Raw genomic sequence first — 17,365 nt, 5'->3', positions numbered from 1 at the left:
TTTTGGGAAGGAGGTGGGGGCTGTTCTCATGGCCAAATACACCTGACCTGTTGGTGTGGATCTGTGGAGACTCTGCACCGATCTGTGTTGTTCTGCTCGATCCCTACGACTATGTGTTTTACCTGTATTATTGACTTACCTGACTATCTATGCACACATTTATCTGTAATACTTGCATTATTGTTGTACCTGTTCGACTTTACTCCCTAATGACCTGCTTTTCACTCTTTTGTTGGTATTCCCTGCTTTGTCAAGCGCTCTGATATCTGCAAAGATCTTGTTCGCGCTATATAAAACTTTCAAAATAAAATAAATAAAATAAACTGGGCTACATCCTACATCTCTCCTAAAGCCTGGAACAATCTGCCGCTACACATCAGAGGCACTTCTTCAACTCTGTATTTCTGCAAGAAGCTGAAGTCCTGACTCTTCTAACAGACCCACCCACCAGCTCTGGGCCGGGCTAGAACTTCGGGTTAGTGCGCCTTAAAATAAACATAACGTACATAACATAACAAGCCAGTGAGCACAGTAAATGCAACCACTTATTGGAGTAAATTTCCTTCCAAGAAAATTAGCTCAAACGATTTATTTCTAGTACACAATATACAAATGCATTGACTAAAAAGCCTTACATTTTACATGTGATTTTAAAGAGAAACTCATAAAATATTTGAATACTTCAAGTTTGGCTCAGTACAGAGAAGCCGCCTTTCTCCGCAGCAGAAATAGATGTTCGGACTCTCAGTGTTACTCTTGCGTCGGCTGTCACGAGGATCCCCCTGTCCATCTCTCCTGGAGGAAGCCCGCTGTGCCCCACTGCACAGGGGGTTTCTGTGGGTTCTTTTATCTTTAGTCCAGCTCAATGTATAGCAATATTAGACGTTTGCATAGCTGTCAACTGGCTCCGTGTCATAAAGGTGTTTTTCGGTGGCCACTGTTTTTACAGCCAATGGCACAATCATGCCGGGATTTGCAGGCCTATAACTAACAAGAGAAAAGTGAATCTGCAAGGCCAGCCTGATTAGTGCTGTTGACTGTGTATCCAGGACTCGCCCTCACGACTTAGGGTCGATTGTCAGTTATATTTTTCAGTAACACACAACCACATTCTGAATGGTCTCCGGTCACTTTAATGATGGACAACACCACCACCCATTCAAAGTGCACTCATTATTGTAAATTGTAAATTGTTGTGTCTTGTAAAGCGCACTGCTACCCGGAGGCCTCGTAGCGCTATAGACCGCTGGGGAACCCGTCCTGGCTTTCCCTGTGAGATAGTCCCTCCTGGGGGTCTCCAAGGTGAAACCAGGCATCCCCGGCGTTTGTGTGGGGCCGTTGTGGAGATGAGGCAAGCTAATGCCCAGAGTTGCCGAGTGTGCTCCCTGGTCGGAGTAGGCACAGATGCGAGAATTATCAGTCCGCTGATCCTGGTCCAAGACCCTGCCGCGTCGGGGATCGAACCCTGGTCCCGGGCCGTTCTCTGCACTCGGGTCTGCCGCCTCTAACCATTGAGCCACACCTCTCCACTATGGCTGTCTCAGATGGACAGACAACAACAGACTTTGTCAATCTCAAAAGGTTCAGGGCCCGATTCACAGAACTAACTTAAGACAAAATCCTAAACTTACTACTTTTGGTATTCACAGAAGACAGACTTAAGACAGACTTAAGTTAGGATTTTGTCTTAAGTTTGTCTTAAGTCTGTCTTAAGACAAACTTAAGACAAAATCCTAACTTCTGTGAATACCAAAAGTAGTAAGTTTAGGATTTTGTCTTAAGTTAGTTCTGTGAATCGGGACCTCAGAGTTGTGACCTGCAGGTTACACATAGATCTCCGCAGCAGGTGCAATCCTCCATATTGCCAGCACGAGTATGTTATATTCATATATCATAACAGATGGTTATCTATTAGGCATACTCATCCGTAGATAGCAGACCTGCTTGAAAGTACAGAGTAACTCTTACCAGGCCTGAGACTTTCCCGAGCATGCACTCCCTGTAACATGCCTGTCAGGAGCCCCGGGTGATGCTGCTGCCTGACTCAAGCTGCTGCATGTCTCACTCTGCTCAGCTCCTCTGAAGCCAAGATGCAGATTTAAAAGTGCTTTCCACTTTTACACGCTGACTAGTTTTATTGCTTTTTTTAAGCAAGTATCTGCCTGTCGCAGAGCTAAGGCATTGCCTCTTTCCAGATGGTATATGTACATTAAACACACAAAAGGTGATGGGAGGATGCTTGCAATTTGTCTAACTACTGGCTATCGCTCGGGGTAGCACTCCAACCCATCGTTCTTTCACCCACCAGACTGAGGTGGCACGGAGAGGAAAAGAGCGATGGGTTGAGAGCTACCCCGAGTAATTACCAGTGGTTAGACTTATTCCAAGCAGCCTCCCATCACCTTTTGTGCGGTACATGTACATTAGTCGCCCCAGTAAAAGCATATGAATAAGATGTTTATTAATAGTTTTAGCCATTCAATATATCTAATCCAAAAAATTTAATTTCAGAAATTAATTCCTGTAATTTAAATACTGCATTCACATATTTCACAAAGTTACTTTTTAACTACCTTCTGAACCATTAAAATACATGAGGATTGCTGCATACTGCATGTGCAAGGGATTCTTTCCCAAAGGTCCAAAGTCGACACACCGATGTAATCTATTATGTCTCCCAGACTGAACTACCTCACCTACCATGATTAGTCCAAAGCGGAGGTGTACATAGTAAATCTTCTACTAGGTTGGTCTAAATAAGATTAGTGCTTAATGGTCTCATAACTTCCAATCACGAGTCCAATCCAAGTATTTTTTTGCTTGAGTGACCAATTAATTCCTTATCCAACACACAGTTAAAACTACCATTGTGTAAATGTTGTCTTCCCATGGGGGCATCATCTTAAATTCTAAAAGCAAGGTGTTGATGGCAAGGTGCCAATGACTGTTGCTAATATTGCTGAATTTGTTGCCAAGCAGACCTCTTGCACTCCCTTTTTTTTAATGTATGCGAGTATCGTAGCAAAGCAGTATTTAGTGCAAGTGATTGTTGGATTAAATTCAAGGCGTTTCCGATCTTGGCTGGATAAGTTTGGTAGCCTGGAGACTGATCTGTACAAGCTGCACTGTGCTCGTTGAGCTATCAGTTGAGTCTTCCAAGGGAAGCTCAGATCCGTAGATTAGTGATGGAAGAAATTTGGCCTTAATTACATTGATATGGGGCTTTTTTGAAGGCCCATCAACGCGTTTTGATAGTTTGGGATATGTAAATTTCAGCAATGATGCTTTTTTCAATGCTTGAACATGCAGCTTTAGAGACCATTGGTTTGGAATTCAACTCTTAAATATTTATAGGAACTGGTGGAATGTACCTCTTTTCCCCTAATTCCCGGGAGGAATTGTACTGTGATGTCTTGTAAAATCAAAAGTTCATTTTTTCCTCATTGACCTCTAGTTTATTTACTTTGCAGTATGCAGACAGGGTGTCTAAAGTGTTTTGTAAGCCAAGCGAAGTTTAATCCAGTTGGCTGTATCATCAGCAAACTGGATGGCTCGCATTGGCTGCCCGTTTAAATGTAGCCGACATGCTTTTGCTGTGATTAAAGTCTCTTCACTGCCTCATCAGGACGTTAATAATGTCATTGCGCTTTGACGTGCAGACGCCATCTGGAAGTGCAGCAATATGAATTCAAAATCATAATGGTAGTGATTTTCTCTGCGCATCGGCGGGGCGTAACTGGAAATCAATGTAAATAATTGTGATCACGATTCTCTCTCTCCCCCGTGCGGCAGAGGAGGGGGGGGGGGAGGTTTGGGGGGGGGGGGGGACAGCGCCCTCGGAACACAGCTTCAAAATGTGGCCTTGGTCTTTGAATGCACAGCAAATGTAACATGAGGAGAACATGATTTACAGTTCTGTTTTCAGAAACAGATCTGGAGGGACTGAAAACATCGAGCGCTCTTGTCAAATACTCTAGAGCAGGGGTCTCCAACCTTTTGTGTAGTGAGAGCTACTTCTGGTCAGTGAAAATCTTCGTGAGCTACTAAACCCCAAGCAACTCGCGCATTTTTCCGAGCGACCTCCACCGCCCAGTTTAATTGCCGTTAAGCCTAATTCTTCAGAGCACATGGGCTCCATACTGTGGTTTCAATACAATAACACTGAAAGAAACAACTTTTTTTCCTTTTTACATGTGCACTTCCTTCTGCAGCACAGTGAGACAAAAAGCTAAAGCACAAGCCACAACAGTGACACAACAAAAGCACAAGCTGTGCAAGCGGAGGCTGATGCTTGTCAGAATGGGACAGAAAAGAGGCTCTGGCACCAAATTAAAAGCAGCCCCATAAGCAGGGTCTGGTGGCTCACTGCACTAAAGCAGACACTGCAGGGGCCTGTGCTTGACCTCATGGTCACAGGTTTAAATCCCAGCAGGTCCACTCATCCTTTCATCCATTTGAGGTCGATATAATAAATAGCATTGACTTGGGTAACAATAAACATCTGTTATTCTGCCCCAGGACACCTTCGGGTAATTGTGCGGTTTGCAACTAGACCTGTTATGTTATTAAATATAGGGCAAGCAAATCAAATAGCTAAAAAAAGTGGGCCACATTTGCAAAATAAGTAAAACTTAGACATGCTGTAGGATGGTGTTTTTCAAGGTATGGAAGACTACCTGGCTATTTGTGCTGGCAGCAGGCAAGGTTTGGTACTATCAGAAAAATTAACAATAAAAAGCAGCCCACCAGCCAATAATATCGGCACACAAATAGCCAAAAGCCCACAGACAAGCATTGGCACAGACTACCAACCAATAAAATCGTCACACAAACAGACCACAAAACAACCATGCATAACATCCTGAGTGGCCACACAACACCATGGGACAGTCAAGGCCTCACTGTGGAGAGGTCAGAGCTGGGAAGCCAGAGCTGCCTGTGTCCCTGAAGAGCGCACAGAGGCCAGTGAAAAGGCGCATTGTGGTCCAGCCCACCTCTGGTTCAGTCAGCACAGGCTCAGAATGGACCAGCTTGAGAGGCCGAAGCTTAAATGGGGCATGGCAGGGGAGGTTGGTGAAAACTATTGGATGTTATATTGAAGTGAAGGCAGGAGTCCGAAAGCAAGCATCAGTGTAACAACAACCTTTTTTGTCAAAAGGCCTCCTGCACCTCTATCTGACTTTTTCCCACAGACAGATGTGCTGCACAGGTCCATCAAGCGAGCCTCTTTGCTAAGGGCGAACAGGGAGTCTTCAGTCAGAGGGGTCTCGACATTCAGAGCAGTCTTTCATATCCTCCAAGTAGTTCTCAATGTGGAATCTGGATTGTCGTGGTGTGGAAGTTAAATTTGCTCTGTAACTGGGTGCTGGCTTCTTTGAGCAATACCTGGGCATCAGCATCTTCATTGATCGCAATGTGCACCAATGGCACTGGCTGCGATACAGTTAGTGCCCAGATGGGCTGGATGTGCAGCGCCTTCAGTCTCGGGATGCGCAGCAGAGATTCCTTCACAGCACTGAAGTCTACTCTACGCCCCTTGAGTCCCTTCCATCAGTACGAGCAGCACATCCCTCAGTATGGCTAGAATAGTGTGACCCCCAGACCAGGATGGAGAAGATGAGGAACGAACAGATGGGATCCACAATTTTATACTCTGGCTTTAAGTAGATGACGTAAGAAGCCACCAGTACCCCAACGCTTTGCACCAGGTCCCCCACAACATGAATGAAGGCAACTCACATACTGGTGCTCTGCTCCTTCTCGGGGTGGTCTTGTGCGAATGTTCATGTGATCCGTCCGTAGGGCCATTACTATGACCATGCCCAGTCTGATGCAGGATAAAACCCACCATTACGATGTTAACTGTTCATAATGGGGAGGTGATCAGCATAATATTTCCTGCCCAATCTCACCACGTGCTTCCGGTGCCCTCTCCCTGCCTGGCTCCATGCCCATGCAATCGCCCCCTGCACCCTGTCCCCTATTTATGTTCTCTGTCCTCCCCTGCTCTCACTCCGTGCTTCCGGTACCCCCTGCCTGTCCGGCTCTGTGCCACAGCACCCTGCCTCTGTCCCACTCCCTACTCGCTGCATATCCATAGCTAAGGTCCCTGCACCCTGCCCTGCTCACCACTGTCCTCTATCGCTGCACTCCCCCCCTGTCCCTTGTTCTGCCCAACATGTCTGCCTTTCTGCCACTGCTCCCTGTCCCAACCCCTGCACTCTGTCCTGGCTCCTGGACATGCTCTCTGTTACTGCACCTTGCCCATGCTCCCTGCTCCTTCTCTAACCCTACACTGCCCTTATCCTGCCCTTGCTCCTGTCCTGAGCCCTGTTCACTGTCTCACCCTCACTCTTTCCTCCCCCCCCCTCCCCTCTCCCGGTCTATGCCCTCAGTCTGTCGGTGAAATCTCGACAATCTTCTCGTCGAACCCTCTGTGTCTCTCCATCCCCACTGTCTCTCCCCAGCCCCCCTCTCTCTTCCTGTCCCATCTTTCTCCCCCAGGCCTCTCTCCGTCCTGCCTCTCACGGTATCTCTGCACCTCCACTGTCTCTCTTGAGCCCCTCTCTTGTCTGCCCCTCACTGTCTCTCTCCGCCCCAACTCTCTCTCCCCAGCTCCCCTCGCAGTCTCTTTCAGTCCAGCGTCCCCTCTCTCTCTCTCACTCGCTTTCCAGCACCCCGGTCTCTCCCTGGCACCACTGTCTCCTCCTGCCCCTCTCTGTCCTGCCCCTCACTGTGTCTCTCCAGCGGCCCCTCTCTGTCTCTCTCCGGCTCCTCTATCTCTCCCCAGCTCATGGTCATGATCTTGGTTGCTGGCCGTGATGACATCCATAGTAGCGCAAATACACTGATCATCATGCTGGCAAAGTCAGTCAACAGGTGTGCAGCATCATTCATAATCGCAAAGGCCAAGCTCTGTGCCAGATATACACTTGTTATTGGATTGGCGCTGGTGAAGTCTCCTCTTCTCATCGCCTTGTATGCCGCTGTGTTGCCGGTTCGGCCGTGTAAACGAGTGCTTGTCCCGCCTTAACATTAACTCAGTGCGGGTTTGGGCTCGGAATATGTCCCGAGTGGACTACGGATCTCTATACCTGATCCTGACCTGCTTTGCTCCAGTCTCACTCTGGTTCCCCCGTCCCCCTCTAGCTCTGTCCCGCCGTTGCTGTGGTCTCAGAGCTGATAGTGCCCGAGCCCAGCCTGCGCAAAGGGGGAGGAGGGTGTGTGTGTGTGTGGGGGGGGGGGAAGGGGTGCAAACACCAGCTGCAAAGTCCCCTCCTGGATGACCTAACTAAGAGTGTTGTGGCTTACCTGCTGCTAATCTGGTGTGGAAGGTTTTACCCGCGGGTCCCGGCAGTTCTTTTGGCCTGCAAACAGCTCCACAATGCTCCCCCCTGCCACGCCTGCTTGATCTCCGCACTCGCACAATGGACAGTGCGGTGCCAGTAATGAAAAGGCAGGGGGCGCGTGCCGGCGTAAAGCCGTAACAGTCCTCACGAGATTCTGTCGCCCTGTCACGAGACTGCAGGAGAGGAATGTCCTCCTCTTCGGCCCGCCCCACCCCAGCTAATTAAGTACAATCTAATTGGAGCAGCTGTGTTGGGTGAGGGCGGTCAAAAGACACGGAAATAAGCCTAAAAAGCCCAAATAAAACTAATGGGCTACTAAATTGAGCAGCACTCTGCGAGCTACTCACAGGGTCTCGGCGAGCTACCGGTGGCTCGCGATCGACCGGTTGGAGACCCCTGCTCTAGAGAAAGGGAGAAGTAGTCCCTAAACAGATGCTACAATGGGACAAGTGGAAGGGTACAAGTACTGGGGCACTGCTTTGTGGGAGTAAACTGAGGAAAAAGAGGGACAACTAGCAAACGAGGTTTTTTTTTTTAAGGACACCTAAACAAACATATCAAAAGCAATAGGCAGGGTTTAAGCCCACAAAGAAGTATATACTAAAGTATACACAGGAGATCTCGAAAGCTCAACTTAAAAAAACCGCCTTTGGTCTCCGATGCTGTGGCCTATCAATACCGCCCATGTCAGATAACAGAGTTAAAACTGTGGGCGTTTTCATTGATAGTGAACTAAGCTTACCCTCAAATCAATTTGGTGCTTCAAACCTGCTTTCATTAGTTTAGGAAGGTAACAAAGATTCTGCCATTAATCCCTCCGGATTCTTAACTCTGGGCTTGATTATACAAATGCGTGTGATCAAGGCCTTCCAGCTAAACCAGTTCAAAAGTTGTAGAGGGGCATCACGAACTTTAGCAGATTTGAACATCTATCCGAAGCCTGACACGCCATACATTGGCTCCCAGTAGAAAGGCACATTCATGGTAAGGCCCTTCGTTATTGTTGCAGTGGGTATCGCAGGCAAGGCCCAGGTGTTTGCCACGTAGGCTCCCCAGATCCACCAGGTGTTGGCTGCTTCACTCCAGCAACGTATTACATCCCTCGACTCAGCAAACAAGGATGAGTGCCTGAAGCCTTTTACTTTTTTGCTCCCTCATTGTGGACCTCGTTTTCAAAATCAATTCAGTTGGAGGAGAACCTTTCTTCTAGAAGGAAAGTTTTAAAAACACATCTATTCTTTTCAGGGCCGACAAACGTTTTATTTCACCGGACTGGAGGCTTTCCAGGCCGGTTTTGAAAGCCCGGGGCCACTGCTGGTGGCTGGTGCCTCTGTCACTTCCCCCAGCCCCCAGAGGGTAACTACAGCAGACACAGGAAGGCTTCCAGGGAGAGAAAGAGAAGGGGGAAGGGGGGAGGTAGACAGGAAGCGACCAGAGATGCAGTAGAGAGAGGATGGATGGATGGATGGATGGATGGATGGATGGATGGATGGATGGATGGATGGATGGATGGATGGATGGATGGATGGATGGATGGATGGATGGATGGATGGATGGATGGATGGATGGATGGATGGATGGGAGGAAGGGATCGGCTTGTTTGAGCATTATACCCAGGGTTGCTTTTGGTTCCCACTCCGGTCCCGATTCTGTTAATACAGTATAAGTATATTGTTCTCTTATGTGACACCTTTTACTCGCAGTTTTCTGATTTTGCTATATCTACACATGTGTAGCTTTCCCTTGTAAGTACTGGCTCCAGTAACTTGTGGGCTTTTTGCATTTGAATGGATTTTCTGGTTTGTATTTTTGCTTCGACTACTCTGACATCATGTTGGGACAATTATGTTATCATTTGGTGTGCAACTGCGTTCGTGGCTCAGCGTTTCTACACAGACTCAACACAGAAAAGGCTTGAATACAGAAGGTGCCCTTTCCATAAAGAAGGCCCATAGCCCTGTAGTAAGACACTCTGAAAGCTCCTAATACTTATTGCATATGATCCAGGCATCCATGGCACTGTGCGAGGGGCCGCATAGAGATCCAGCCAGGGCTGCTGTTCAGGGTTGTAGAACTTGCCAGGTTCTGTGGCTCGAACCTATCCTTATAATTACAGGTAGCTGGTACGTTTTTGTCGTGCACAGGTGTATGTGGTGCAATAATCATAGATGGATGGGAGTGAGTCTGTGTGGATGTGCTGATTTGCATACCTGAATAACTGAACAACTGATTTCCAGCACGTTGGAGTGCCCCGAAGGCTGCATAAGCGGTATGCATATGAAACACAATACACGTGCGCAGAGTGACTCCATGCTATGTGCGGCATATCGTCCGCCTGGGTTTTTAACATACTGGGTTCTTCTTGGCGTGTACTTTGTAACCTATGACTACAAATAGGCTAGATGAAATTAAAAGTGCTATCATTCGAAGTGTTGTTGTTTCAAACCAGGACTGCTGAAGGTCACTGGCATGGCTTGTGAGTCGAGAAGCATCTCATTCAATACGGGTCCTTTGTACGGGGTTTGTGATCACCATGCCAGCCAAGGGCACAGAGGGCGCAAAGTCCGGGTCCGCAGTCAGACTGGTACATGTGTTTTAGGGGTCCTTCCCCGTGCCTGTGATTGATACCCCGCCTCTGTGTGAGACTGACCGTGGCTCCCTCCTCCTGCCCTCAGGCCTACGGTTGTGCTTCTAACACGCTGAACTCGTAGCCGTGACCCCGGCCGTGTCACGTGCTCACCTTCAGCCATCCCGACTTTGAGCCACCGGCACTTTCCATACCGGGCCTGCAGTTTAAGTACAGTTCAACCTGTGCCCTCGAACCAAGTGGTGTATGTTTAATAGTCCCTGAAGGCTTAACATTATTTTTAAAATTGTTTATTTCATAATTTCAAATGAACAGTATTGAAACACAGGTACCAAAAAGAACAACATCACAATCAGCTTGTTCAGAAGGGGGTTGGTTGGGGAGGGGTTTGAAGAGGAGCCGAGAGAATGATCATACACGTTTTACAAGGCTGTCAGTTCGTACATTTCAGCCCATGAGATTGAGTCAACACCACATGCATCAGACGCCAGTTAACCATTAACAATTATCGCGGACCAGTGTAGGACATAAATGTATTTCTATAGCACTTATGCTGCCTTTAGGCCGTTTCAAGGCACTAGGAGTCTGTTTTTGCGTCATGTACCACCAGATAATTCATATTTTTACGTGTAAGTGGGCCAGACTTCCACACTATCCACATAAGACGATCAATTAACAACTCGGCTATACTCATAAATATTTATTGCAATAATTAACATTTCGCCGTGCAGTCAAGTCTCGACTGTATATACCTTCTAGATGAGATGTACAAATGAGAGGACGGTTGTAGTTCCCCACAACGGTGCCTGGTTATTAGCACTTGTCACGGGTTTACTGTTCCGCCTATAACAAGGGGTCAAATCACAAACAATTTCTGTGTCTATGGTGGTAAGGTATTGCTTGTTGCAAACACACTGTACTAATATAGAGATTTCTGGAAGTTGTAATGTGTGACAAGAATGCCTGCACACCAATTTGTTATGGTGGGGATATAGTTGTTTATGCTGCTGCATTATTGCCTTGTGTTGCTGAAGTGTACTGTGGTTGTTGTGCTGTATTCTTTTTGCCTGTTTTATTCCACTGTGCCATTTATGTTTCAGTTATATTGGTATGACGCTTTGTGTTAAGGCATTATGGTATGTTATGCTCTGCTGTTTACTTTAGAGACGTCCACACGTGCTGCTACATTTCCAACCAAAAGCCATACATGTCCAGAAAATGTTTATTTTTCACTGTAAATGTGGTAAAAAACAACCCTGGCAGCGCTCCTCAACCTCTAGTCATTATAACATGTGGCAGATACTGTTATAGTTGCATTGACAGGGCTTGCTTTATGTGATACATTTCAGTACGTTGCATAGATCAGTGTAAACGAGTCCTGAGAGGCAATCTCAGCCTTTCGACATTCTAGAGTTGATAAATAGAGCGGAGTGCATTTGGGGTAATAATGAAAGATATTACTAAACAACCCGAAGACTATAGAAGAAGGAGTGACGCGTCATTTGGAAAGTATCACAAATTCAACTTACTACTTATAAGCGCCCGTAAGGCACGCGTTTGACATGTCAGCGATACCTCGCCTTAGCACGCGTGCTCACCTTAATATTACTACAGGTGGGAGAGTTCCCAATGTTTCTACAAGGCACGCCCCGGCCTCTAAAACACGCCTCCGGTGGCAGACAGCGCATTCCACAGCTCTGTTGTTATGTTACACCGTCGAGCAGCGCCGTGGACCCTGCAGGCGAGCGTCGGCCGCCAAGAAGACCTTTGTTTTCGTTGCGGCGATCGGCAGAGTATTGACACAGCTGGCGGGACCCTGGCAGGACGGTGGGCACACTTTCAGACGACATGGGGGGCAGACAGACACCGGGCGCTTACCTGTGCAAGGTACGGTTTGTGATGATTCCACGCTCACAGCACGCAGCCTCTGTGGACTCGGGTAATGCGGTCCGTCCGGTTTGCTTTGGTTATTAATAAACCAGGGCGTCAGAACGACGTCCAAAACTCTAACGACAGTCAGAGTGTAGAGTAAGCCGGTAACATAGCTTAGTTGGTTCAGGACCTGTTGCCCAGGCATGCATGTAACATGTAGGTCGGGGCTCTGACTTCTGGCGAGGGCTTGAGTCAACTTTCACCTTTTCTGTGACTGCAGAATTAAGGAGCAGTATTCATAGGATAACAACCCTGAAGAAGGGTGTGATAGCAAGAACAGTATACAAAACTTTGCGAAAGAGTAACATAATTCACGTATCTAGGCATCACAATCACTGAGCCAATGGATTGGGGGGCACACATAGGGAAATCAACACTAAAACTAGCTCAGTCTACAGGGGGAATTTTGAAGGTTAACAATAATTCTAATAAAAGCACTGTCAGCCCGGCACTGGAAATCTATAAGGTCCAGGCCTGTGGGGGTGCATTGTATGGAGCAGAATTGTGGGGACACTGTAGGCCCAAGCCTTACTGCAGATAGAGAATCAATACATCAGGAACCTCTTTAATTTACCGCGCAGCACCCCTCTAGTCCCTCTCCGTTTAGATCTGGGTTTAATGGAACTGGAGGCAGTGTTATGCCTTAGACCCCTCGTATATTGGCGTCGTTTATGGTCGACCCCGGAACTTATCACCTACAGAGAGGAACTGTCTGAAGTTCTAGAAATTACGGGCGCTGCTAGGCTTCCTTGGTTCTCCCACATTAAACATCTATTAGTTGGTACGGGTTTGGGGGAATGCTGGTCTGACCTGGAGTTAGTTTGTTCCCAAATTTATAAAAAACAACTCAAAATTACTTACAAGAACTATAGAATGGGATTGTTACATTGTAATTCCAATTTATGTAAAACAACCCTAACCTTCCTGGACATTAAGGACAGCCCCGTCTCTGAAAGAGTTCTTGACATAATTAAACCTCCGGCAGCTAGAAAACTCTATCTGCAGTTTAGATTTGGAGTTCTACCCCTGCGTTGTTTGACCTCCAAATGGAAACCGCAAAACGAGACCAGATGCCCCGCTTGTGACCATCCTGGGGAATCTGAGCTCCATGTCTTTTTAGCATGCCCGGGGTATAGCAAAATGAGAAGGAGATGGTTAGCCCAGATATGTAGAAACCTAGGCAGGGGGACCTGTGTTGAAACATTCAGGATACTGAAATGTGACCCTAGCACCCCAATTGTCTATTCTATGGCGGGGTTTCTGTTCTCAATGTGGTGCAGAAGAAGAATCTTTCTCAAATCTCCAAATGTCTTGGCAGCTAAGAATCAGCTATTGTTCCTTCATTTTTACTATCTGGTTCTGGGTGGATGGAAAAGTCCAATAAGGGGGCAACTAAAAGTTAATAATTTTTTAATAATGCACCAGGCACTTTAAAATCAAACCTCATGCTGCTATGCAAAGATTTTGGGAGGAAGATATATCTTTGATTTTTTTTTTAACTAGCACGTTTTATCTATTTTTAAATTGCATATACCCCATGGTTTCTTCTCTTATGATGTTTTTTAAAACAATTTGCTGAAATTTTTAAAAATAATATACTGTAAAATCTTGCACTTTCTGGGCCATGTTGGTCATAATAAAGGTATATTTGACTTGACTTGAATATACAAAAAAACTCTTAGTATGAGTGGACGTGAATACATTAATGAATACATAGTTCTTCCATTATGCAAGCCTGAATGTAATGTACAAGGATAGACAGTATAATATAATGAACAAAAAGCAGTTTGTGGTTTGTTCGAAATAGGCGTTGTCCTGCAGTCTTCTCACAGAGGGCCCCTTTCACCCAGGGCATTGGCACAGACTGCGCCACCATGTCGGTTTGGTCAGCAGAGAGGACAGATATGGATGGATGTCTGGATTGAGCCAGCTCTCGATCAGGGTATTTGTAAATTGTATTGGTGAATAGTCGCACATTAAAGATGCTCCGCAGGAGGAAATAGACGTAAACTCTAAGAGATTCTCACAAGGCAAGAGCTTCTTCTCTTGAAGTTAGGGAGATGAGAGGTGAGCTGATTACAGTGTAAATATGTGTAAATTGGGCAGATCTGCATTAGTCAGTGGTCCTGTTCATTATAACAAGCAAAGACTTATGAAGGGCACCGATGCTTTTTGTTTATTGATGGATGCGACTTTAGCCTGTTTTCACATTCTCAAAGAATTACATAGTCCAAGAGTGTGGATCAATCAATATTTGGGAATCAATTTGTCTAATTGCCAAACTTCTCCCTTTCAGTTAGGCCAGAAGACCCCTCTAGTTTCATGTAATTTGTTCCAATGACCCCTTACCTTCATATTTAAGCCTTTATTCAACCTGCTCACCACTGAATGTCTCTTGATATGCTAGTGCTGCGTTTGAGGTAAGAGTGCCTAGAGGTGCCTGGGCCCTGAAGTAGCGTTGTCACCCACTGGCAGACCTGCTCTCTCTCCACATCCTGCTCAGTGTGGTTATTGGGCAGTTCTCTGGAGAGTAGTGTCACTTGGTACTGGTGTTACATGTCCCTCGGGTATCAATTCCGTACTCACTGGGTGCCGAGTATTCCTTGTTGAGTCTTGATTAGTGGTGCAGCAAGGGGGCGGCTACCCGCCCCCAACCCCTCTTACCTGCGGCCGTCTGGCAGCAAACGCAGGAAGCAAGCAGCAGCACCCCCCCCCCCTCCCCGACCCCCCACCTACAATTCAGCTGCTACGGACGGCACAAGCAGGGGGCGCCATGGGCAACACAAGGGTAACTAGGCCACTAGTCTTAATTCTCCAAAGAGTAGCCTAATGGAAAAAATGAGGCTTATTCTAGGAAATGATGATGTTTGAAGGACAGACGCAGTGTGACCCGAAGCAATACAGTTCATTAAAAGTTAGAGTCCATGCAGAGTTATATCTTTGAAAAGATATTGTACTCTATTTTCAGCAGCAAAATGCAGAGCTTTAGAATAGAGGTAAACCCCCAAAATGAAGTACCTGGCGACTGTTGTATCTGCAATATAGAATGTAGTAAGTCCCTGTGCCTCATGGCAGTGCAGATGTATGTGCCAGAGATCAGATGTCACAATTTCAGGCAGCCTTCAACTCTCCGTCTTTTCCCAGAGCCTTTTCTTACTGTCCATGGACAGTGAAACTAAAGGTATGCAGCAGAATACTACAGATTTTAAAGGGTGTCATGATACAGTTGCCCACAGGCTCATGTTGCAAGTGAGGGCAACAGAGTGGCCCAGGTAGCCGAGAGTATCCAAAATAATCTTACAAACTACCAAATCCCACCACTCAACGCAAGCTGGGGTTCCCAGTCCAGAAAGAGTGAAGGTCAAAGAAACTGGCCTCCACACAAGCTCCCAATATCAGCTGGCGACCTGCGGAGAAGTGTTACAATCCAACTTTGCCTTTAAGATGCTGTATCTCAGCAACCATCATTCGTGGAGCTGGAGTTCACACCACTGTGGAACTGACCGGCCTCGACAAATGACAGACTCTCCAAGGCAGTAGTGCAAAAAGGGAAATGTGGTGCCCCTCTTGGGCTGTAATGAGTGACATACAATGCACGTGGGTACTGGACAGGTCGCAGGGTAATTCAGATCCAGACCGCAGCAAGAACAAATAAAGCATAGACCAAACATTCATAAATCCAAATCAGAAAAATACAAAGCGAAATGCAGAAAAGTAGCCTCGGGTGTACTGTCCCATCATTCCGGGCAACATTTTAGTTTATGCAATCATGTCTCACCCAGACCCCACCACACAGAAACATACTACATGCACCACACCACCTAATGTTCTAGATATTCCTGCCAGAAAACTATGTCTATAGAGCTCCCTACTGCTCCTCGAAGGTAGGCCTGTGCTTGGTCAATTACTTAAACAAGCATTTACAATGCAATGGTCTCGGCATTATTAAAGGTAGAGCTATTGGCATTGCTCATGACATTTAAAAAAAAACATAAATACATTGTATTGTTATTTACAATGGCAATAGGTGAGCATTAGAGAGTAGTAGAGAGTATTCGCGGACACAGAGCCACACACACAGAAAGCCACACACACACAGAGAGCCACACACAGAGAGCCACACATACACACACACACACACAGAGCCACACACACACACAGAGCCACACACACACACAGAGTCCCCCCACACACACAGAGCCCCCCCCACACACACACACAGAGCCCCACACACACACACACAGTGAGCCACACACACACACACAGCGAGCCACACACACACACACACACACAGAGCCCCCAACACACACACAGAGCCCCCCCACACACAGAGCCCCACACACACACAGCCACACACACACGTGCATAGCCACACACACACACTCAGAGCCCCACACATACACACACACAGCCCCCCACACACACACAGAGAGCCTCCCCCCCACACACACAGAGCCCCCCCACACACACAGAGCCCCCCACACACAGAGCCCCCCACACACACACAGAGCCCCCCCACACACACAGAGCCCCCCCACACACACAGAGCCCCACACACACACACAGAGCCCCCCCACACACAGAGCCCCCCCACACACAGAGCCCCACACACACAGAGCCCCCCCACTCACACAGAGCCCCCACACACACACACAGATCCCCCCCCACACACACACACAGAGCCCCACACACACATACACACACACAGAGCCCCACACACAGAGAGCCCCACACACAGAGAGCCCCCCCACACACACACACAGAGCCCCCCCCACACACACACAGTGCCACACACAAATAGATTGTGCCCACTCATTAACTATTGGGGTAGCACGAGTCAGCTGTCCCAGAAGTACCTATAAAGAGGCCACACTGTTCCTTTTCCCAACACACACACACAGTTTCCCCCCCACACACAGAGCCCCCCCCACACACACATATCCCCCCCACACACACACAGATCCCCCCACACACACACAGAGCCCCCCCACACAGACAGAGACCCCCACACACACAAAGCCCCCCCCACACACACAGAGCCCCCCACACACACAGAGCCCCCCACACACACAGAGCCCCCCACACACACAGAGAGCCCCCCCCACACACACAGAGCCCCACACACACACACACACAGAGCCCCCCCCACACACACAGAGCCCCCCGCCCCACACACACAGTGCCCCCCCACACACAGAGCCCCCCACACACACAGATCCCCCCACACACACAGACAGAACCCCACACACACATACAGAGCCCCCCACACACACAGAGCCCCCCACACACAGAGCCACACACACACACACAGATCCCCCCCACACACACAGAGCCCCCCCTCACACACACACACACAGATCCCCCCACACACACACAGAGCCCCACATACACACACACGGAGCCCCACAAACACACATACAGAACCCCCCCCCACACACACACAGAGCCCCACACACACACAGAGCCACACACACATAGAATGTGCCCACTCATTAAC

General features: G+C 47.7%; 1 protein-coding gene and 1 pseudogene across 2 annotated transcripts in view; one reads left to right on the top strand and one right to left on the bottom strand.

Annotated features, from left to right (window-relative positions):
- The window catches only part of TRAF3IP3 (TRAF3 interacting protein 3), a 306,887-nt gene that overhangs the window by 36,726 nt on the left and 252,796 nt on the right, over positions 1-17,365 (top strand). Inside the window, exon 1 of one of the 2 annotated variants that reach the window (XM_086923360.1) lies at positions 11,608-11,823. The exons of the other annotated variant lie outside the window; for it this stretch is intronic. Coding sequence (XP_086779486.1) covers positions 11,785-11,823 — 39 coding nt within the window. The 5' untranslated portion in view covers positions 11,608-11,784. Of the gene's footprint in view, positions 1-11,607; positions 11,824-17,365 lie in introns of those variants that run through there. 2 annotated transcript variants of the gene reach the window in all.
- On the bottom strand, positions 5,253-10,099 carry LOC147712693 (proton-coupled zinc antiporter SLC30A2 pseudogene; annotated as a pseudogene).

The sequence above is a fragment of the Lissotriton vulgaris genome, chromosome 5 (assembly GCF_964263255.1).
Source record: "Lissotriton vulgaris chromosome 5, aLisVul1.2, whole genome shotgun sequence".
Classification (NCBI taxonomy): Eukaryota; Metazoa; Chordata; class Amphibia; order Caudata; family Salamandridae; genus Lissotriton; species Lissotriton vulgaris.
Note: the sequence above shows the minus strand (reverse complement) of the source record. Positions and strands in the feature narration are given on the sequence as shown.